At 51.2% G+C, this 22,865-nt stretch overlaps 6 protein-coding genes across 6 annotated transcripts; 3 read left to right on the top strand and 3 right to left on the bottom strand.

The window, feature by feature from the left end:
• Positions 1–1,875: 1,875 nt before the first annotated feature.
• EsH8_VI_001196 (uncharacterized protein) lies at positions 1,876–2,471 on the top strand (the record flags this gene model as incomplete). Its single annotated transcript, XM_083272449.1, has 3 exons — positions 1,876–2,107; positions 2,193–2,286; positions 2,357–2,471. 3 exons carry the CDS (start codon positions 1,876–1,878, stop codon positions 2,469–2,471), a joined length of 441 nt encoding a protein of 146 aa, XP_083127623.1.
• Positions 2,472–3,647: 1,176 nt separating this feature from the next.
• On the top strand, positions 3,648–4,873 carry EsH8_VI_001195 (NAD(P)-dependent alcohol dehydrogenase; the record flags this gene model as incomplete). Its single annotated transcript, XM_083272448.1, has 3 exons — positions 3,648–3,854; positions 3,912–4,056; positions 4,116–4,873. The coding sequence occupies 3 exons, from the start codon at positions 3,648–3,650 to the stop codon at positions 4,871–4,873; spliced, it is 1,110 nt and encodes a 369-aa protein (XP_083127622.1).
• Positions 4,874–5,562: 689 nt separating this feature from the next.
• Positions 5,563–6,819, top strand: EsH8_VI_001194 (DUF2855 family protein; the record flags this gene model as incomplete). The annotated part of the gene is made up of 1 exon (XM_083272447.1): positions 5,563–6,819. One exon carries the CDS (start codon positions 5,563–5,565, stop codon positions 6,817–6,819), a length of 1,257 nt encoding a protein of 418 aa, XP_083127621.1.
• Positions 6,820–8,099: 1,280 nt separating this feature from the next.
• On the bottom strand, positions 8,100–8,657 carry EsH8_VI_001193 (Calycin-like protein; the record flags this gene model as incomplete). The annotated part of the gene is made up of 1 exon (XM_083272446.1): positions 8,100–8,657. The coding sequence occupies one exon, from the start codon at positions 8,655–8,657 to the stop codon at positions 8,100–8,102; it is 558 nt and encodes a 185-aa protein (XP_083127620.1).
• Positions 8,658–11,200: 2,543 nt separating this feature from the next.
• EsH8_VI_001192 (thiamine thiazole synthase) lies at positions 11,201–12,254 on the bottom strand (the record flags this gene model as incomplete). Its single annotated transcript, XM_083272445.1, has 2 exons — positions 11,201–11,295; positions 11,375–12,254. 2 exons carry the CDS (start codon positions 12,252–12,254, stop codon positions 11,201–11,203), a joined length of 975 nt encoding a protein of 324 aa, XP_083127619.1.
• A 1,908-nt stretch (positions 12,255–14,162) lies between these two features.
• EsH8_VI_001191 (Zn(II)2Cys6 transcription factor domain-containing protein) lies at positions 14,163–15,727 on the bottom strand (the record flags this gene model as incomplete). Its single annotated transcript, XM_083272444.1, has 2 exons — positions 14,163–15,446; positions 15,653–15,727. The coding sequence occupies 2 exons, from the start codon at positions 15,725–15,727 to the stop codon at positions 14,163–14,165; spliced, it is 1,359 nt and encodes a 452-aa protein (XP_083127618.1).
• Between the last annotated feature and the right edge of the window lie 7,138 nt (positions 15,728–22,865).

Below are 22,865 nucleotides of genomic sequence, written 5' to 3'. Positions count from 1 at the left end.
CACTGTTGTATACCTGGTTCCCCGGCTTGTCACTAGGGGAAGGGCGCTAAATTAATCAGCGACCGCACAAACACGTACTGTCTCGACTTTTCCATTAATAGCACAGGATAGTCCGCCGAAGAAACTTTTATGCTGCCCGACTGGGGTTTTGGATATTTCGTACGAACCTCTTTGCGGCTGGGCTGCCAGTGGCGTAGCATCATGCAATTCATGGACGAGGGGTGGAACAATACTGTCGTGACCGTGGACCTAAAGAATATAAATTCCAGATGGACTTTGTTAGCGATGTACTGATTCCCAGTAATTGTATGCTAACAGAACTTTGTAATGGTGATACTCGGAAAAGTTATGCAAGTACATCTAATTACCTTGTATGCACCACTTTTTTTTTTTTTTTTTTTTTTTTTTTTTTTGGAAATACGCCTTAGATTTGGAAACGGAGCAGTACATTTCTACTACACGAGTTTAGGTACGGAGTCAGCGCGTAATGTTTGTTTGAGAGATCCGTCAAGATTCGTTGGAAATGCGGCCTGCGTAGTGTCTGCATGGTATATCTTGGCTTTTGCATTAAATGGAAGCTCTGTTGTCCGAAAACCGTCAGATCTAGTCCGTGTTGCCTTACCGATAACGAATGGGGTGCAACCCTGTCTAACGGGTTGACTATGTGCCTATCTGCTTATACAAACGGAAAGTCGAATTTAATTGCTAAGAACAAGAAAAAGGCATTAGCTTCACTTCGCTTAGAATCAACGATACTTTGGGCCGAGGCATGCTCACCTGCTGTCCTTGCATGCACAGTCGTACTTTTTCAACCTAGTTCCTGAGAACTTTTGCAGCAACTAGTACTGTTAGGCTACTTGAAAAGACTCTAGTCTATGTACGGAAGCTATAAAAAGCGAGGCGTACATTTATTGTGTTGGTATATAATGTCTTTTGAAGAATTAATTATAGAATTCAATGTCTTGGCCTTCGGAGTGAATATATAATCAATGGGTTTGAAATGCATGTGTGCATATGACTATAGAGCAGCATGCATTTGCCAAACGCAATAGCCAAATTAGGCAACCAAAATCGAGCCGAATACAACCTGCATGTGTTGGACAGCCAATCAAGTTATTCACCTCGGAACAAAAAACTCGGTTATAGGTAGTAAGCTGACAGCCGTCCCGAATTGGCAGTACAACTAAGTAGGATATCGCTAGGGATGCAACCCCAAATTGTCATATGGTTCCATCGTGAGTAATCGAAAAAGGTCTCTCGGTTCCATTTACGACAATCTAGTTAAATCCAGTTTCGGCTGATTTGCTAAGCAGATTATCATGGTTATGTGGATCACTATTGCTTCTCTTGAGTTCTAGACCTGCAACGCAGGAAGCCTTTTGAGGCTTCTCCAAGACGACAGCCTGCTTAATATTGACACACCACTGGCAACATCATGATCCACACCGCTTCACTGTGTATCCAAAATACCATACGAAGAGCATGGTCACTAGTAGCTAGAATGTGGCGTGATCATCAAATGCGGCGATTCCAAAACAAACTAGGAAGGTGAAAATGAAGTTGAATTGGCTATCCTCAACGCCACTGACTTATTGCTTTTTACGATCTTTCCATCGAGTGAGTAAGCCATGTTTTGCGCACTTTTGTCATCGTTTCTGACATCTAACCGAAAGCCGAGGAGATAGTCTGCAGTTATTGCGGTGTCTGTTTGGATCAACGTCCTGAGAACAGCAAGCCCACGAAGTGTAGAGCAAAACTATTTAAGAGATAGCTCATCTGCTCATTTTAAAATATCATCACTCACTTCTACATCAAAGATTCATCAAACACATCTTTAACAACACCACGCCCGTTCCCGCCTTCACATCAATCAACATGTTCTCCGCCACTAAGCTTATGGCTCTTCTGCCGCTCCTCCTTCAGGCTTCAGCCTCCCCTCTCGCCAACACTGCTTCTGCGGCTAATACCACCGATGTCGGAATCCCTCTCGCTCAGGACGGCGCCTCTACGTCCCGCATTGACGATCAGGGACGAAGCAGGATCCTTCTCTGCAGCGATGCCAACAAGAGCGGCACATGCATCAACTGGGGCCAGAAGGACCATTGCTGTAAGTGCTTTCTTCTTGTACCAAGATTCTCTCAGAGAATGGTTCTTGCATTTTATGTTCTAGAAATGCTGATAAGCTATACTAGGGAGCTTCGATGACCCTGCCTTGAAAATCTACAACGACGCCATCTCATCTATCTACCCCCTCGAGGGCAACGGTGTTACTTGGACTTTCTGGGAGTAAGTTAATATTTCAAACAATTCAATTATAATATAATCTAGCAGCCTTCTGATGTGTTCTTTCTTTTAGGAACTACGGTTGCAAGGGCCGCGCCCTGGACGGCATCGTCGCCCCTGGCATCAACAACCTTCAGGACTTCAACTTCAACGACATTGGCAGCTCCCTCTCCTGGCGCCTCAGATAAATCTAAATATAGAATGGTGAATCCTATTCCACTGGTTTCATAGGTTAGTTACCTCGGGACTCAATCTTAATGGTCCATCTTCCCAAGCTGAGTTAACGCCGTCTTTCCAGAGCTACATATTGTCTGCCGCCAATTTCTAAATTTACTTTCTCTTCGTCACATTCGTTTTATTTCTAGCCGCCTGCGGATCTTGGACGCGAGATTTGGGGCAGCACGAAAATCATCATTGCAAGTGGTTTTAAATATGTTAGCTATGCAAATAGTACATATAGCACGAGGTATTATAGGAGTGAGAAGTTGGAGTTGCACTTCACTGTAAATAGAAATACGAACACTCGTTTGATCAGAAATTCCGTTTCAAACTGCATGCTGTTGAATCATACGTGAGCGTACAGAATAATAGTGAGCAGGCCGAGCTTTCCCGTATTTGTGCCCTCAAACGAGAAACAAAAAGAAGGCTATGCCCAGTTATGCTTACCTTCATTCAGTAGTTATTCTCAAAATAAGCCATGAACACTTTAAACGTCATCGTTGCATAATACAACCCTACCTGATCGCACGTACGTCGGATTGATCCTGGTGTTATCTAAGTGGTCCATTCTGCCGCAATTCAGCCCTACATCAATCGGCTTCTCTGAGTCCAAAGTGGAACTATTTGCAATCGATTTATTACTTCAGATCGACAATCAATGTTCCAGGCCTGGAACCGAACTGTTGCACAGCAGATGGAGCGCTTTGTCGGCTTTTATGAGAGAACTCTGGCGTCATGGGTTTCCGACGCGTCTCCCATTACGGAAATGGATTCGCCCGAACTAGCCAAGGAGGAAGCTAGCTTGTTATCAGCGCCTCCGGTTGTCAGCACCCGGAGCTATCTCCTGCCTTAGCGTGAACTTCTCGGCCCTTACCGAGTCGTTGGTGGGGTATTCAAAGACGTCATCTATCCGAGTGGTTTTCAATGAGTGACGAGCAACGGGCAGACGTTAGCTCAGGTTTGACTGGCTGTCCACTGCGAGGGCTTGTTGCGGCAAGAAGTAATTCGAGCGTCATGATGAGTAGCTGCGTCTATATAAACAGAGATAGTTTGCTGTTTAGCAATTGCTTTTGACCCAATTTTTAGTATTCATTTCAACCCGAGAAATATTTGGATTCTACAACATCAACATAAACATCACCATAATGAGCTATCCCGAGAAGTTCCATGGTTTCTGTGTGGCAGGCCCAAAATCGTGGAACCAGTTCAAAAAAGAAACTCTGACACCCAAACCATTTGGTGATTGCGACATTGACGTGCAGATTGAATGCTGCGGAGTCTGCGGATCTGATGTCCACACCATTACTGGCGGCTGGGGTGAATATGAGGGTCCATTGTGTGTTGGTCATGAGGTATGTTACCCATTTCAGTTATAAGAGAAGAAAATGCGATAGCTGACCAGCTCAAAGGTTGTCGGTAAGGCGGTAGCCGTCGGAAAGAGTGTAAAGGAAATCAAGGTGGGCGACAGGGTGGGTGTAGGTGCCCAAGTATGGGCGTGCCTCAAGTGTGAACAGTGCAAGAACGAGAATGAGAACTACTGCCCTCATTTGGTTGGTACGTGTATCTTGTCCTCGTGTGCGGTTTACGTTTATTGAGACTGACATGATTTTCAGACACGTACAACGCTACATATGAGGACGGTAGCCAAGCACACGGTGGCTTTGCTAGTCATATTCGCGCTCATGAGTACTTCACCTTCAAGATTCCCGACGCAATCAAATCAGAAGATGCTGCGCCCCTCCTATGTGCCGGCCTGACAACTTACTCACCCCTCGTCCGCGGCGGTGTCGGCCCCGGCAAATCCGTCGGCATTGTCGGCATCGGCGGACTAGGCCACCTCGGCGTTCAATGGGCCAAGGCTCTCGGTGCGGAGGTCTATGCCCTGACTCACTCCGCTGATAAAGCTGAAGATTGCAAAAAGCTCGGGGCGAAAGAGGTAATCAACACTACTGAAAAGGATTGGGCGAAACCCTATGCCTTCAAGTTCGACTTTATTCTCAACTGTTCCGACATGACCAACGAATTTGACCTGCAGACATATCTATCCACGCTCAAGGTTGATGGTCACTTCCACATGGTTGGCTTGCCCGACAAGCCCCTTCCGCAGTTCCCGGTCAGCCTGTTCGCTAGCAACTCGGCCAAAATGTCTGGAAGTCACATTGGAAACAACCAGGAAATGAATGCTATGTTGAAGTTGGCGGCGGAGAAAGGTATTGCTCCATGGGTTGAAACAATCAACATCTCTGAGGCGGGATGTAAGGAAGCTGTGGAACGAGTTAAGGAAAACAAGGTTCATTACCGATTTACTTTGATCGGTCACCAGAATGTTGTTTGGGACAACATAGAAGCAGAAGTCGATGTTTCGGGGTAGTTCACATACACGTTAATTTCGTGAACAATTGGTCATACATCACTTTACCTTACATATTATTTCTAATCAGCGCACATTTGCTAAAATTTCCTGCCATTCCATGAAATTTATCCACATCTTGTATGACAGATGAGATCAAATATACTTGTAGTGGAGGTTGCTGGATAAAGTGAAAGACTATAGAAACTGTAACAAATAACGACGATTTTTAGATTGCACATACGTGCATTCGAAGGATTTTGTTTGTCTCTGCAACCTGTTGCCTCAGGTAGCTTACCCCGCTCGATGATACCCCAGACACGCCGGTGACTCACTGTTATGTTTTAAGCAGCACGCACTAAGAGCTATGCAGATCTTCCTTCAAGCTTACCGGTACAACCGCCGGGTGCCTCGGTGTCACGGTCGATGAACCAATTGAAGTTTGGCCTATTTCTTTCGGCTTATCCGTACACGACCCAAGTTATGGGTCCATCTGGATATTTTTCCTACTCCACCAACCGAGATATCCGTGAAGGAATGCTTGGCCAGGCAGGTGAGACAACCCAAAATAAAGTTTGGTCTCACTATTATATAACTGCCCGCAATTCTCTCCATCATTCCAATTTGTAGACTTGGTCTTAGATTTACAATTGTTGAATCCGTCGCTTCTCGCCCGCATCAAGTTCAACCAACGAAGAAACATTGCCAAAATGGTATCTGAAATCCACATCATCTCTAAGCGGGATCTCTCGAAACACGAGACCCTCGCCGTTGACCTGCCCCTGGCCCAACTGGCTTCCTCGTCCATCCGGGTTAGAACGTCCTTGATTGGTATCACAACAAACAATTTAACATACGCGAAGTTGGGCGATTTGCTCCAGTGGTGGAATGCGTGGCCGGTCCCTCTAGATGTGCCCGCTCCGTACAATAACCGGGCAGAATGGGGTATTGTTCCAGCATGGGGCTTTGGAGAGGTGCTCGAGTCGTCCATCAACACGATCCCAGCCGGCAGTTTACTATATGGATATTGGCCCACCTCATCTCACCCTGTCGACTTGAAGCTCAAGCCTATCGAGCCACAGGGACATTATCGCGAAGTCAGCGAGCACAGGCAGGGCCTTGGGAGTATGTACAACCATTACAACCTCGTGGACGAGTCTGCCCAGTCAGAGGAATTTAGGGCATGGTTTGCGGTCGTGTTTGCTGTCTGGCAAGCTGGCTACGTTCTGAACCGATTCAACTTCCCCGCGGAGTTCAAGCCAATCCATCCGCTGGGAAACGTAGGCGCGGAGTGGACTGACAAGGATGGAGATCTGAGCTCCGCTGTAGTTGTGAACCTCTCTGCATCGAGCAAGACAGGGAGATCCTTCAGTTGGAACCTAGCCGGGAACCGCAAGCCTACTGCGGGTCCTCTCGCGCTTCTTCAAGCTACTTCTGTGCCGGAATCCCTGATAGTTGCGCCCGAGGCAGGGTTTGAAATCAAGACTGTCAACTATGACAACCTTGTAGCAAAAGAAACTGTCGACTGGATCGCCAGGTTCCAGCCAAAGCGCGTTGTTGTGGCGAACTGTGGAGTGCCCTTGAAAGTCATAGAAAAGTTTCACGAGGCCGTCATATCGTCGATTTCGGAATCGACGGCTTTTAATGTTGTTCAAATTGGAGACGAGCCTAAAATTCAGTCGCCGGAGGCAGCCCTGGCGATCATGGAATTGCGGAGTAAATTGGGCGTCGTCCAGCTCAACACAACAGGCGTCATTGACGCTGGTATTGCCGTCGAAGGTGCGGAGCAGTTTTTCCGGGAAGTCAATTTGGCCTTCGAGCGTTCTCTGAAGGACAAAGTCGTGGGAGATCTCGAGTTGACTTGGGGAAGCGGTATTGGAGGCGCGAACGGGATTGAGAAGGCATGGGAGGATATCATCAATGGAACGCTGTCGCCCAAAAAAGCATGGGTATATCGACTAGAGTGAGGGTCTGACTTTGAGAGATGGAGAAGGCTTCATTTCATGTATGACCTATTTCGGAATTCCAGGTCTGCTACGCCAGTAAAATAACAGGTACGCCACCATAATTATGATAGCAGCATGAATACAAGAGTCACAAACTTGTTCATGGCAACACAAAGCATTGGGCCTGTTCTTTTTGTTCAAACTGACTGGGCAGTGCCAATAACATGATTGTCGGCGTACTCCGCCAATAGTCTATGACACGGATAGGCGTGCGCTGTTTTGGGTTCCTTCGTTGGCCACTCCTCATCGACACAGCTTTATGTGCACTTCTTGACCCAGGACTAATAGGGTTGAGATCAAAGTTTGAGATGATCATATCAGACGGTCCCTCGAGTCCTCAATAAGAATTCATAATGCCGATGGCGACGTTGGTCTAAGTTGGGGTTGCCACTTACTATTGGGTTACAGTCGGCCAATAGCGCAACGGCCTTTGGACCTGGCTGTTATTGTTAGCTTTGTTCTCCATCAACCACACTATAGCCACAAATACTCAGCGCTGATCTTGCGTGTCACTGATTTACTCGTCTCACCTGAACTCTGCTGGGTAACCTTTTATTGCAGGGTGTCTCCTGAAACCGACTTCGTAATTCAGTCTTATCTCCAAAGAGCCCCATGGTAAGATCTTTAGGAGATTCCCAGACAACTGGAATTGCCGTCAAGAACATGCATGCGAGGGTTTTTTATATAATGCAGACGATAAGCTGCCATCTAAAGTGTGCGTAGGGGCCAGTGTTGTCATCTGGGGCAACACAATTTTTCCGGGGTTTAATTCACTATTCGCTTTAAACAGCCTAGCGCTCCATTCTGTCAACTCTGCTGCAATAGCTTCCCAAAGTGTTGCTATTTCTGGTATTCAAGATAAGAGGTATAGCCGTTGTCGCCGCACTTGTTGCTGTTGCTTCAGCTGCCGTTCCACGCTCAGTATGGGCCTTGGTCACGCTGTTTTCACCTGCTTCGACTTCAAACCAGTACATGACTAAGATTGAAGTAGCTTGATAGTGCTGGAGGCGATCCATTAACGTGACAGGCTACAATAGTGACTTGTCAACTCACCAACCCTCGTCTTCTGTATATATCGAGATCTCTGATGCCTATGGCATGTTTGCAGTAAACCCATTCACCGAGTAAAAATCTGAGTAGAGATTCATGAATAATTTTGACGACTTTTCATTGATATCATACAAAGGCAGGTGGGTGCTATTACCACTTGTCGCCTTCGGTAGCAAACCGAATCGTAGGATCTAAAAAGTCAACGCGCCCTCCTTAATCGGCACAAGATTCCCTTTGCCCTTGAAATTTTCAACAATAGAGGCCTGCTCAGACAACATAAACCTATCACTCTGGTTGCCAAATCTTGACAGCACCCTCCACCTTGCAAAATCCCCGGGATTGCGTTTGTCACCATGCGCTGCTTGAGGGTTCTCCCAGTGGCCCCTCGAGAATGAGATGAGAGTCGAGATCTTTTGCTTCGGGATGTCGTACACCAGCGAACAGACGGTCCCTGTCTCCTCCAGCCAGTTGACTTGCCACAGCTCGCCGGGACGGATGCACTGGTACGTGGCGGTTTGGTAGTTTACGCGGCCGGACATCGGCCCACCGTGGATGGCGTAGACGATGCGGTCTTCTGAGAAGAACCACATCTCGTAGCGCCACTTTTCCGGGTTGCCCTCCGCATCTTCGGCGTCGTAGTCATAGATGAGATGCGTGTCGCGGATGTCTTCATTGAATGTCGAGTCCAGCGGCGTGTTGGTTTGGAAGCGGGGAAGAGGCACCGCGGGCGCTTTGTTTGAGAGGAACATGACTCGTAACCAAGGTACGTGAGATGACGAAGATGATAAGCTGGTTCGTGAAGAGATGCGATCGCGGAGAGCTAAAAAGAGGTTTAGAATATTTATCTAATTGTGAATTTTTGTTTCAATCGTCCTCCAGGGTGACAGCAGTGTCAATGGGTGTTTTATCACACGGATGTCCGTGGAGAAGGGGCCGTGGTGGTGTGACGGATATGGTCTGCCGTAGCGGGTCTGTGTGGTGACATGTTCGACGGCCTACCTCGAGACTATTACATCATAGCCCAAAACGTCCGGGTCCGCCGTCCAGCCATCTTGCCAAGAACCCTGGAAGAGGACTTTGCGTCCAGTTAAAGAAATGGATCACAGGTTGTGGTGCACTCGGGGACCCCGACTTTGATTGTGACAACTACAGGGTTACAGACGCCGCAACTTCCAGTACGATCAACAGAAGCGAAGAATCCCAGCAAACCCCGGCGTGTTCCAGAAATGCAACACCACATGGAGGAAAACTCGGGGAAGAGTGATTGGATGATTGATTTGCGATCGAACCATAAAGGGTGCATGGGCGTGATCAACTCAGACACTAGTACAGACGCGCATGTTGTAGCGCTCCCGCTTCTTTCAACTGTATCGAGCGGGGGAAATCGCGGCTGTCACGAGCACTTCCAAAGTCCAATCAGAAGAAAACAATGCTAACCGATGGCTGGGTTTTGACCACGTGTTGGGGCTTTGTGGTGTTCCAGGTCTGCCAACGCCTTTCGTTGCACTGAGTAATGAAGAGGCTGGTCATCGCCAAGATTACTCAACTCGACGTGTTTCCTTCTCAATAAGTAAATGAGACATTTCATAATTTTGCACTTCACAAAACTAAACAAAATGCCGTTCCAGTAACGATCCTTTGACCCTGCCGAATCAATAAGGAGGAGCCGAGAGCTGGTTGGAGTCGCTCGACAATATCTCATGGAGAAGAAAGACAACTTGCTCTGCAGTTTTCTTTAACTTGCACCGGAAACTCATCGAGTACAAAATCCGTTTTCCGTCTGAATCGAAAGGCAGATGTGAAGGTGTTTCCCCCAATAATGGGACGAGTTTCATTACTCGTACCGTTGCAAAGATAGGCACGCCCCTCCTTGAACCCCGTGAGGGCATTGGCCGGGAATGGTGTCCATTATATACTTTGCTGTCTAATCAAATCATAAGATGAGATTCAGGGCATGTTAGACAAGGCGCGGCTGCTATAGTCGAACACAATTGTCTGAAGGCAGGTATGAGAAGATGCTGGTTCTGTGTGGTCCACTTCACCAAGTGATCACTGCGAGATCATGGATATCGCGAATATCCTCTGGGCGGATGATTTTGGGTAATTCTCGTCTGTGTACGTCGTATTCCGAGTTTCCATGCCTACAACGTTGCACACGGCGTGGGGCGGGCCCTGTGAAACTTCTGGGAGGACGTAGTACAGGCTTGAACAGCAACTCTCTTTCTCGGCGACACAAAACCGCATGTCTCTTCTCCGTTACCATGGAACCGACTGTAACTGAATGTTGCATCGGGTGAGTTGCCTGAAGATCCAGGATAGGTAGGATATGCGTCAACGTCGGAATATCAAAGCTGGGGCAGGGGAAGTGATGAATTCACCATATACAACACAAGTATGATCTTCTTTCTGGAACAGGAGACATTCCTTTGGTCTCCTAGATCAGACTCATCACTCTAGAGATATCCATCCTCTGTCAAGAGTGTAATTGACTGACTTCGGCAAACAGCTCTTGTTCTGCACTGTTATCACTCGGCAAGCAACGTAACTTTGCCATTAAACAGAATGTTGATGACTATGGTTTCAGGCGTGTACTAGACAACTAGATTTATTTAGGGGCTCTTGGGAGGACCTGGTTTTACAAGATTCCTGGCGTTCATTGAGCCGACTGACAACCCTTGTGTCAACTGTCAAAGAACGCCAATCTAGCGCCTTGTACAATTTTCTCGGCACAGGTTTCCATTATGTCTGGGGGTTGGATTTGCTGTTTGTTGCTGTTTTCAACTCTTTAATCGATAAAGCCACTAGATATATTTGTGTTGATAACAGCTTACATGTGTTGTTTTTCGTATTGCTTCCGCAATCTCACGTCCTCCCGGGGTTCAGATTGCAAAAGTAAACGGACTTCCCCAACGCTCAAACTTAAATACACTTTGGATCGATCATGGCTGCTGTGTGGAAACGACGGCGTTTGGGAAAACGGCACAAACATGAACTCAGCGCCACATACTGTTATACCGTTGCAGCCTTCGCAACCGCCCCGCTTGATACTGATCTGTGAGCTCAGTCGGCGCGTCAGACAAAGCGATCCTCGAGGTGATTATTCATCAGGCAATGTTAAGGAGAGTAGAAATATGTATTGTGGTAGAGACAGTCTGCTTTATTCATTCTTCGAGACCTGATGTGCTATCCATTCCTGCATCGCCAAAATCTTACCTTGTAAAAGAGCGTTGCCTTCGACACATGTCCCCTGACAATGAAACTTCACCGAGAAAGCACCTCGAACCAAGCAACCCTAGAGGTCGTTCAACTTCTTGCGGGCGTCGATGACAGCCAGAGCCTCCTCGGCAGCCTTGACTCCCGAAAGGGCCATGGCACCGAACGTCGGACCTTTAACACCACGTCAGCAAACCCAATCTATCTCTCTCACCCCAGCTATGAGGATTGGGAGTGGAGGTGGTGGTCTTACCCATGCGGTTGGCACCGTCGACCTCGGACAGCTCCATGCCGCCCACAATCAGCCCGGGCACAATCTCCCTGGTGCCCTTGACGATGGCGTCCTCGGCAGTCTGCATGTCCAGCCCCCTCATGCCGCCGAGCTGCTCAATCTGCTTCATGCTCACGAGCCTCTTGACGCAGAAGGCGCCGAACGGGCCGTCGTGGCCCGTCGTGGAGATGACGAGCGGGGCGTTGATGGTGTTGGGGTCCATGCACGACTGGTCGTCGTGGTGCATCGAGACGAGCGTCCAGTTGGTCACGACGCCGGCGACCCTCAGCCCGCCGTCCTCGGTCTTGCGGGTGATGAGGTCCTCCACGGTGGTGGCGTTGAAGAGCTTGACGTTGGGGAACTGCAGCACCTTGCTCAGCACCGTGCTGGTGAAGAGCGCGGCGTGCTTGACGACGACGAAGTCGCCCTCGTCCTCGTAGCCGACGCCGATCTCGTCGAGGAACACGTCGGCCGGCTTGCGCATCACCATGGCCGAGAACAGCTGCCCGCCCAGCCAGGCCCCGCCGCCGGGCGCGACGCCGGCCTCGACGATGGCGATCTTCAGGTCCGGCCGGGCCTTGGCCAGGGTGTAGGCCGTGCTGAGGCCGCACGAGCCCGCGCCGACGATGACGATGTCCGACTCGGCGTACGAGTCGAGGTCCGCAAAGTATCGACGCGTCATGGCGCGCGAGACCTGGCTCTCGCGGATCGGCGCGAACTTGAAGGTGTCCCACTTGCCGAACAGCTCGTCCACCTTGGTGGCGGTGGGCTGCTCGGGGGCGGCGACGGCAGGCTTCATCTTACCGGCGGTGTAGGGCACGGCGTAATTGCTCACGGGGGAGATTGCGGCGGGAGGAGCCATTTTTGCTTTTTGTCTCTTTTTGTCTCCTTCGAGAGACTTCTCTTGTCGGAAAGGGTGCGGTATCTGCTTGTGTTAGGGTGCATGATCCTTTCGCTGGTATTACCCAGATCAAGTTCGAGGCCGTATAATCTCAGCCCGCCGTCCGCGTCGGCCGCTGGTCATCCATGGGAATGGGATGGCAGCGACGTCTGCATCGGGCGGGCACCGGCTCATGCATTGCTCAAGAGAGTCACATACTCTGGAAAGTGGTCTGTGGCTCAGATGAGGCCTCCTGTGGCGGTGTCAGTCTCTATACGTTCTCTCAACTTGGATTTGGGGCCTACTGTTTGTATAGTTTGTTGGAAGCGGTTGTTGTGAGTGTGTAGAGAAATTGTCGAACAAGATCTCTGCACAGAGGGAGGATTCCTGGGCTTAAATAGACATCTGATTAGGGCCGCGCCGAGAGGAAAACCTTACATTATCTGCTGCGGGGTAGGAAGGCATCACACTCGGGCGGCGATGGACCTTTTCGCCGCTTCTTGGCTAGGTATTGAGGTGGGATGGACCATGTCGCTATGTATGCAACACCAGCTGCACTTCACATCTCGCCTCGAGAACCACCGCTGCAGGGTGGGGGTTGCTGCTGAGAGAGTGTGTGCCGTGGAGCCGTTCCCGAAAGCCGATGTCACCCGCCCTCCTGGCCGCCGGGATCGTCAAACCCCCCGGAGAACAAGCCCCGCACCGTACGCTGCCGCCAACACATGATTCTGCTGACGAAAAGTGACGAATTCCCGGCTCACCGACCACTGGGAATGAGAGCGTTATGAAACCAAGCTCGTGGTCCGACTGATAAAAGCTACCGCATTCTATCAGAGAGGCTGGCTGGCTGACTGCGCCGGCAAGGGGGGGTACAACATGGAAGGTTTCTGCTAACCGTCGAGACCCGGACGAAACCTCCCGCCTGCATGCCGCTCTCCGCAGCGGCAGAACACGGGCTTCGCGCGGAGTTGGCGGGATTACCGTAAATGGGGTCTGGCGTGACCCCCGGAGGCAAAATCGCGCACCGATCGTAATGGGGTGACACATGCCATCCAAGGGTTTCGGCACCCTTGACGAATCACGAACTCTCTTGGTATGGACCACTGACGAATCCTGCTCTCATGAAGGATGGCTGAACAAGCGCGGAGTTGGTATTGGCTGGCCGATCGACGTGTAATCTGCGTGGGATTGACTAATATGCGTCTGCAGCGGGCGTCACCCAAGCTTCATCAAGTTTACCATGTGAATATTGCCATTGGTTTGATAACCAAGGAAGCAAGCATGTGTCAGGCAATTGAGGGGTGAAGGGAGCTAGTTTAAATCTCTCCAAACCATTGCAATGTATGTATTGAATTAATCAAAAGTATTTGCTCATAATTGAATAAGGTCTCTTGAGGCACAAGATATCCATGTTATTATATTGCACTAGTGCTCAAACTAGTATTTTCAACATAAGCCAAAGGTTTATTTGCCCGTATGCTCCCTGAGGTGCATGCATGGTCTGAGGGTCCGAAGCAAATTAGCCGCACGATGCTGTATGGGAAACACCATGGTCGGCAGTTTCTCTGTGCTCGTTTCCATGTCAACTTTGATGTCCATGATCTTCTGCGGTATGGTAGGATTGGCGTCCTTGATTTGATGTAAAGACCGGACCAGAAACTCGATACTTTTTTGTATGCGATTCTGTGTTGCTGATAGCTCGGGCTTTCAACGGGTTGCTAACATTGCATCAGATAAAGAAGAGCTGTAGTAGCCACATGGTTCCGGCAGTGAACATATGCGCGAATGCCCACAGTGACGAGTACTGCAACCGCGGATTATACCGGTTTCGAACCAGGATGTGCGTCATGTGCAGCTCCATCGCCTTGGATTCGATGCCATTCCCAGACACTAGAAGAGCGTGGCATTATCGCACTTGTCGCGTCCAAACTCCTCTCCGGTTGACAAGAGTAGCACACCGCCTCTTCTCCCTCCATCCTCGCTCTTTACATCCGATGGTGTTGACGGGTACCCTAGGCTTCCTTCAGATTCCTCACCTGTGGTATCAGATTGAACATCGTCGGCCAATGTCTCCCAGAAGCGATGGGCTGGTGTGTCAGCCTGCTTGCTGAGCTCGGCCAAGGCACTGGTATACCCGCGGTCGTACCAAGGCATGAGATACCATCTCCGGGGCGCAAGGAACATGACCTCAATCCAGAGGACAAATATAATCAGCGCGACGGGCTCCTTGAGCCTTAAAAGGGAAAGGTACTGCTCCGTCACCAACGACGGCCAGATAATGAAGTGCTTCCATATCCTGGGGCGACCGGGCAGCGTTGTAACCCATGACTTTAGCGCCTGGAGTGCCCCAAAATATGTGTTTGTATCCTCAAACTGAATGCCAGTCACTTCGGGCCCGGAAGACAGGAATTCCACAAGCCTGGCAATTTTGTTTAAGGAGGGTCGCAGTAGCACGTCGTTGCTGTCGCGCCATTCCCTCGCGTCGACTTGGGCCAGCTTGTCGCGGATCGGACTCTTGAAAACATGCGGCGTGACCGTGTCAGAAAACCTGGCCGCCACTCGCATTACGGTAAGAGCTTTGGCTGGTTCGAAAAACACGGCTTGGCCCATGATTTTCTCGTCTGCGAAAGGTCGGTAGTAACCGAAAATGCCGTTGCACATGGAAAACACGAACGTTGCAAGCCAGTTCTCTTCCGTAACCTGAGGAACGGCGAGTCTGAAGTAGTTGCTTGCCTGGATGGCGTGCTGACAAGCCATTGAATAGTATCGTTTCGCATCGGGCGGGTCGAGGTAGCATAGGTGAAGCGCCGCAATAGAGAGCATACTTTGATGAATGAAGACGTTGCGGGAAGCCAACTGGGGCACCCAGCGTGACCATACGTCACACTTGCGAGGGTCATTTTGCAATGATAATGTGAGCCATGCCTGGTTCAGGAAGTGGTGCTTGAGTTCAGCCTCGTCGGCACGGAGCCTTTCAGCTGGCAATGAGGCGCCGAGAGCATCTCGAGAGGACGCATGCGCCGCGACAGTTGCGGCACGGCGGACCATTGTCAAGGTATCGGTGGTTTTGTCTCCGCCATTATCGCGGTTGAGGGCATCAGCGAGGAGACCAAGGTAGCTGCAGTGTTCCTGACGACGGCGACAGTTGGCGCAAACCGGGCCCACGCAGTCGCACTATAGCTCAGCCCAGTTAGCATCATTCGCACTGAGTTATGAGGTCTTATGCAGAATTATGAGGCGGCCATGTCTTGTTCCATTACTGGTGATCCTGGCTAGGTGGACGCAGAACCCAAACAAGCGGAACGTCTACATGCCATCTGCCAGTCCATCCCCGGTTGTGGGAATGAGCTCCGAGCTGCGCTGCCAGGTGTAATCCTTACCTTGACGCGGCGCTTCTTGCACTGCCGGCACCCGTTCTTCGTCTTTCCGTGATACTGCCTCGAGCCCTTCGGCATCCTATCGGTACATATGTCGTTGGCGCAACAATGTGCCCTTTACTCCTTTCGGTCGGATCGGCTAATCGTTAGTCGGCACGGTATGCCGATAAGGTAGCGGAGCGGGAGAGCAACACAGGAACGTATCCCTCAGTGGGCTTACTATCTGTTTTTAAAACAATTCACTTAGTTCAATGTACGAAACGTCGGAACTTGGGAAATGCTTGACCTTGTCAGGGGTGCATGGCTGTCCTGATGCAAACTCAACCTCAAGGCCGCACGTCCCCCGCTGTGACATCGGGGTGGCAGACACCCGAACATCGATGTGTGAGAGGCTGAAGCCGGCCGAAGACCGAATAGGGCCAGAAACGGCTTCTATAGCTCTGCAGAACCGATCTGGTAAGCTGTTCGTCTATGGCGCGGAAATAACTGCGCGTCTTCAACGTAGTTGTCTCGAGGATGAGCATGCCACCATCTTGTAAGCTACAACTCCAGACAGCCCCTCACCTCATTTCATGCCTTTTTCCGATTACTAATATGACACAGATGAAGCTATTGAAACCAATAGAGTTGCTAAATCAGGCCAAGTATTAGAGATGATGTCTGAACATTGGTGGTGGTGTGTGGGCGTAGGTCCCAACACCTTATTTTTGAGTGGGGTAGTGTGACCACTTTCACCTTAGCTCAGAGATGAACAGTTCTCGAAGCGTTGATGTCTGTTTGCGGCCAAACGAGCTCGGTTCGTGCTATAGATCCAGCTGTCGATTTCATACGGGGGGTTGGCGGTGCTACCAAGGTGTGAAACAAATTCAAAGATGTTTCGCACATCGATCGTAAGCTAGGCCAGTATGCACTGCCGCAGTCACAACACTTGGGCACCATGTTGGCTTTAGAACGATGGCACACTGGCCATATCTGGGTCGAGTTCGTGCATGGAACTCAAAGTGGTGGTTCTGACATGGAACCTTCATCCTCAACCGGATGGATTCCATTATCTAGTCAGAATAACAGAACGCAAGGGCTGCCAGATCGTCCATCTATAAGCGGGCGATATGAACCATACCATAGTAGTCGTGGTAGTTGAAGACGTCCTCAGAGCTGGTCACCCATTCTTTGCGCGGGCCTCAATGCTCAAGCCATAAGCGCATTACTGAAGCCTGCCCAATGGAACACCGACACGCACATATAGCAATAGCGCTGGTCCAACGTGCTCTTCGACCAGTGTGTGCTTTCTCCAAACAGTCACAATGCACCCGATTTGCCGCTTCAAGGTACCGGCAAGTAGATGGCAGCTCCTCATTGGTGTCAGCCATGAACAAAAGTCACTAGGGTTCAGATGGCGTTTGAGACATCTCGATCTGGACGTTTGTAATGCTCCTCGACAGCACCTTACAGACCTACCGGTTATGAGCGAAGCTTTGGTGGAAGCCAAGGTCTGTTCATCGGAAACTTGCTCGGGCGATGCCATGCGCTAATCACAGACCAGGGCCCAGGCCGTGTCACACATGATGGGGCCACGCTCGAGCTTGGGAGCAGAACATCATGGCATGTCAGTCGCAAAAAGGGACCGGACTATTGATTGTCGAATATGGCTATCTTTGTATCAGCCACTTTTTCCCCCGGGCTTTGCTTTCATAGAAGTCTTACCGCGGAAAACCTGGCGACGGCGGCCTTGGTGTTGATTCCACTGAACCCCCGTTTTTTCGTTCTGAGATCAAGAGTTCCATATTTTGGCATGTTATCTTCCTCAGAAAGGAATGGGCGCTTTTACAAGCGGCCCTAGAGCGTTGTTGGATAACGAGAGATTGTCAACGCCTTGCTTCTGGATTTGATGTGGAGAGGCGAGGTTCAGGCTCTTGGTGACAGGGGCAACAAGGCGTTCGTGTGGTGGACATCAGTATCATGATCTCACGACGGAAGGGCTGGGACATCTTGAGATGGAGGTTTCTGCGATGGATCTAGGCGTTTCTGTGGTTGTCAAATGTCGTTTCCTTTGATGCGGAGCATGGCTGTGGGGGTCGACAGACTCATCATTGACCAACGAGAGTGTCGATACAGGACATAGGGAACGAAGAAAAGCATGTGCTGCAGAAGTCACTTAGACATGGCTGTAATCATGGCCAAGCTGACTACCCCGGGGGCGGGTGGTGTGTTCTCTGTCTTTGGTGAGAGGTGCGACCGCAGTGTATGGGGGCAGCGAGCGCAAGTGGTTGCAGCCACCAAGCGGTCCACCCCCCCGTCAATACCGGCATGCTGCGTTGAGCTGTCAATCAAGAGGCTGCATGTCGAAAGGTGGGATGCGCCGCGATTGGTAGAGGAAAGACGTGGTGGTTGAGTGATGAGCCGGATGGATGTAGCATGCGGCAGGCCAGTGGGAGTGGTCGATCCCATGAGACGATTCGGCCAACCATTATCAGCAGAACAAAGGTCGTTATCCTGAATTGGAGATGTGATACAAGGATAAGGTATGGGGCGAAAAACGGCAGCGTGATGACGAACAATTGCTTGACGGAGGCAGAGGGAGAGAGGCGTGCTCCTCGATTACAGATTCGATATCGCAATCTGGCGAGCCAGCAACCGTCGATAGCCGCCCATGTTACGGTCATGGGCAATTGCGAGACCCTGTCTTGTAGAGAGATCCCTTGCTTCTCTTTTTTCCCTTTTTTTCTTTTTCAATTTGGTCGTGGAGAGGGGAGTGGACTCGGGCCACTGGATCCGTATCCCCCCGCCCTCATGGTTGCTGTCGGGATGTGCCATCGGTGAAGGATATCGTGCAAGCCCATCGTCCTTGTGCCTGTTCACCGCCCTCTGGGTGCCGGGGGCCATGTAGGTACCCTGTATTTGCTGCGGGCCGGACTCGAACTGCGATGTTCCTATGTGGCTGTATTGTTGCTGAACGCATGGATGCAGGACATCCAAGAGAGCGAGATTCATAAGTGTGGGATGGTGCCGCGGGCTTGCGGTTCGGCGCTCGACGGACGATGATGTCCCGAGCAGTGGATGTGGGACGATGATATTTTCGGGAATTGTTCACCACTCAACACATGGCATTCGCGAAGGCTCCCGGATCCAATGAGTGGGCTCTAGGCCGATTGTCGGCAACAGCAGAGTGGAGTTGGTCGAGAAGCTTTCGGGCTGGCAGGGCTTGATGGAATAATGAGGTAATCAGAAACTGGCAACTGGGCAGGCACGACAGGCACGACAGGCACGACTACCCACCCGCCCGACGGGAAGAGCTTTTTTCATGTGTTGTGGAAAGCGCGAACGGAGACTGGAGTACTACAGAGTAGTGTTGTACGGATATGTACACTGCAGGACGGAGTACCTCGAGCGGGTCATGGTATGGTTGCAGGGGTGGTGTGGGAAGCAGGGAAGGGACGTTTGAGTGTGGAGACCTTCCAATGGCACGGAGAGAGACGGGGAGCAGTGTCTTGCGTCCCTCGTTCCATTCTCTTTTCTTTTGGGCGGGAGGGGGGGAGTTTGTTGTTGTTATTGCTACGAGCTGGCTGGGCCCCGCTACCAGCAGATAATAGGTATACTGCAGATGCACTTGCCTCTTGAGGATGTGTCTGAGGTGAGGAAAGGCAATACTAATTACGATGTGCACACATACATAGCAGCAGTACGTACGGAAGGGGAGACGGTAAAGCCGTGATTGCCTCGGCCTACCACTACCATGTACCTTCCGACATTGTTTTGATGTGAGTGACGACGTTGGGGGCGCTGAGGCACGGGGGTTCTCCTCTCTGTTCCCCACCCTTCTCCTCCTTGGATCGGGAGTCAAATGAGACAGACGGGGCGGCAGAGAGGAAGCAATGCGTCCACTGATTGCATCGAGACAAACAAGTCATGGAAACTAACTGTTGAAGTCGGGCATGTTTGCAGATACTACCGCGCATAGTAGCAGCATCAACAGCAGCAGTAGTAGCAGTCGCATTGTGTGTGTCCGTACGGATACCGCGCCCAGAGCAGGCAGGGTCTGCGCATCTGCACCTGCACTTGCACCTGCCTTGCCTGTCTGTCTGCTGTCCTCTCCCCGCTTTCCCTCTCAGCCCGGTGTGGCCAGCGGTGATCCATGGACGGGGAAGGAGAGGTTGGGTGGTTGGGACCCAAACCCTGTGTGACAAAATACGACCCCTGGACAGCCTAACGCCGACGCAGCAGGCGCAGACGCAGCAGACGCAGACGCCCCAACATGAGAAGGAAGGGGGGGGATGGAGGGAGGGAGGAGATAGGAGGAGATGGGAGGAGGAGGAGGGAGGAAGGAAGGGAAAGCAGGAGCCGGCCGGCCCATAGCTTCAGAGCACCAGCAGGTGTCTGGAGAGTGCAAGCGTCCGTCCTACCAATCCCAATGGGAGAAAGCTTCCCCCTTCCCCCTTCCTAGACCGGGTCCAGGGCCGGGTCAGGTCCAGAGCTAGGTCCCGGCCCATGCGCTGTGAGTGAGCTCTTCAGGGCGGGCTCCGCAGGCACAGAAACACAATGGGCGATCCGGTCATTTCAAGCCTCGCCATTGGCCAGCGTCGTCTGGGGACGCTCGACAGGTCCAGAGCAGAGGTGGGGTGGTACACACCAGAAGAGGAAAGGCGCAGCAGGGTACGTACCGCCCGCTTCCTGGTCCCTCGTCTGGTCTTGTGTCTTTTCTTTTTGTGTCACTGTCACTGCGAAAGCGCCTTCGCAGGACAGGGCGTTCCAACACACGGGTGTTGTTGATTCTTCTCTGTGTAACTGACCGCGGAGAGACAGACAGGAGTTTCCGCCGCACTCCTCCCTCAAAATAGCAGCAAGAAAAACCACGACCGGCGCCATTACCTTCGCCGCCGTCATCGTCATTATCGTTATCATTATCATCATCATCATCGTTACCCGCCGCCGCCATGACTAGTGTAAAAGATTGCCTGGCTCTTCAGGGTGCGGCAGCGGCAGCATCAGCCCGTGTCGTGCAGCCCGGCAGACAGGCATACATACATACACACACTACATAATACATTAATATGTAGTGTTTGCCTCTTCTTCAGCAGAGTGACACGAAACACCCTCGTGCTCGCTCGTGCATCTGCCAGTCGTCCACGAGGAAATCGGAGTGGTGGCGGCCGCCATCAGGTCCTCCAAACACGCCGACGAAATGAAAAGGCGCGGCTAGACATTTGGATTAAAATAAGAATAAAAATAAAAATAAAAAATAAAATAAACCTCCCTCCACTACCAACAAACTAGGAACCACGACTATTTGTGTATTTGCCGTCCGTCTTATCGGGGGCGTCAGCATCAAACGACAAGATCAGACAGGGTCAGGGCCAGGGTGGACGGCCATCAAATACACACACACACTTACGGATACTCTTCACCACAACCAACACAATACCACACCACCCATCATACCAAGCAAGTCATCATCACCACCGTCATCCAATTATGCAGGAGGTAGGCGGCCGTCTCCCCCACCGCACCCGTATTGTCACCGTGCCGCGTTGTATTCCATTGTGTCCCGTCGTGTTTTGCGCCGCCAGATGTCGAGGGATTGATTCCTTTCCCGCAATGCGCTCGCTACCTACAAGCAGAGACACCCAAGACACGCAACCGTAGACACGCCACCTTGATATTGTTGCCTTACCCCAACCTGTGCCTCGTCCATTCCTCTTCCCGTCCAAATGCCCCAGTCGCTGCTGATGCTACTCCGCACGATGACATGGTACATGGCATGGTACATGAACCTTGGCTTCCCGATGCCACACCAAAAAAGTCACTCACCCTCCAACTTTTTCGTCAGACAGACAAAGACGTGCACAAAACAGCTAGACAGAAGCAAGCAGAGGCAGCCCTTCCCGCATCTTCGCGACTCGTCTGAGCCCCTCGCCCTGGATTTGGACCACTCCCGCCTGCCATCTGCCATCCCGCCATCAAACATCCCACCCTCCTCCCACCGCTAGTTTTCCTGCTTTTGCGTCCTGCATTCTGCATCTGTTTGCTTCCTCTCCTCCGCCCCTCCCTCCTCCTCCTCCTTTTCCTTCTCCTCCTCCTCTATTATCGTCCCCAGTAGTGGCCAGATAACTTACGGTTGCATACCCGCTGTTGCTTTTAAAAAAATTCGTGTCACATCTACCCATCATTGTATGCCTTGCACTTCGTCCCTGGGTGACATCTTCTCCACACGCATTCCTCCATCAGATAGACGCTTGACGGCGGCACTATTTGCCAACGGACACGCACTAACACTCTGCGGTCCGCCACTTCCTGCATAAGCTTAGGGTCCCCTCGATCGCCTCTTCCGCCTCTTTGTCCCCTTGCGCCTGATCTCCCCTCGTAGGTAGGTACTCTCTTCCCTGTTGCTCTCCACGCCGTTCGGCCCTGTCTCCGGGCTCTGCGTTCATCGCGCGGCACGACACCTTTGCAGCCTGTGCCCTGCAACTTCGTTCGACTCGGGAGGGGGGGTAAAGAACAGACTCGGCCTTGACGTGATCAGGACCCCTTGGATAAATTCTTTCTTTCGTCGAAAGTAGCAGGGGTCGAAACACATAACAACCCTTGAGCTTCTTTCGGGCCCAACATCAGCACAAAAAAAAAAAAAAAAAAAAAAAAAGGCGAGGCCAGAGACTTTCCAACACAACCCACCCACCCTGGGCCGCGGCGCATCGACATCATCGTTTCCCATCAACGGGGACCACCTGTCTCACTAGCGCGAACGAACCTCCCCCGGCATCCCTGTCGCGTTCCGGCTGATTTGCGCCCATTTGCCATCAGCGGCCCCAAGGTCACGCAGCCACCAAGTCACCAAGACCACCCAGGGCCACCACACCAGACCGGGACCCTTGTCCACCCCCAGGCGAGCGAGAAAGAGGAGGGCCAAGGAAAAAAAAACCGAGAGTGAGTGAGCACAAGCACAAGCTGTTCAATGCCAGCAGCCGGCTAGCCCAGCTCCACCGAAACAGGATCCGACCAGGGGAATCCAAAATAATTCTGCGTCCGTGTAACACAACAGTGTGTCGCGATCTTCCTCTGCTTCCCGACCCTTCTCATCCACTTACCTACCTACCTGCCTTACCTCGCATCGCCTGTCTTGCTCACCCTCCTCCGCCCGCCATCCGACGATATCATCGCCCATCCAGCGCGTCTTCAAGGCACGACTCTGCTTGCCATCGCATCCAACGCACCCCAGTCGCCG

The sequence above is a fragment of the Colletotrichum jinshuiense genome, chromosome 6, assembly GCF_051148585.1.
Source record: "Colletotrichum jinshuiense chromosome 6, complete sequence".
NCBI classification, from domain to species: Eukaryota; Fungi; Ascomycota; class Sordariomycetes; order Glomerellales; family Glomerellaceae; genus Colletotrichum; species Colletotrichum jinshuiense.
This window is presented reverse-complemented; position numbering and strand designations above follow the sequence as displayed.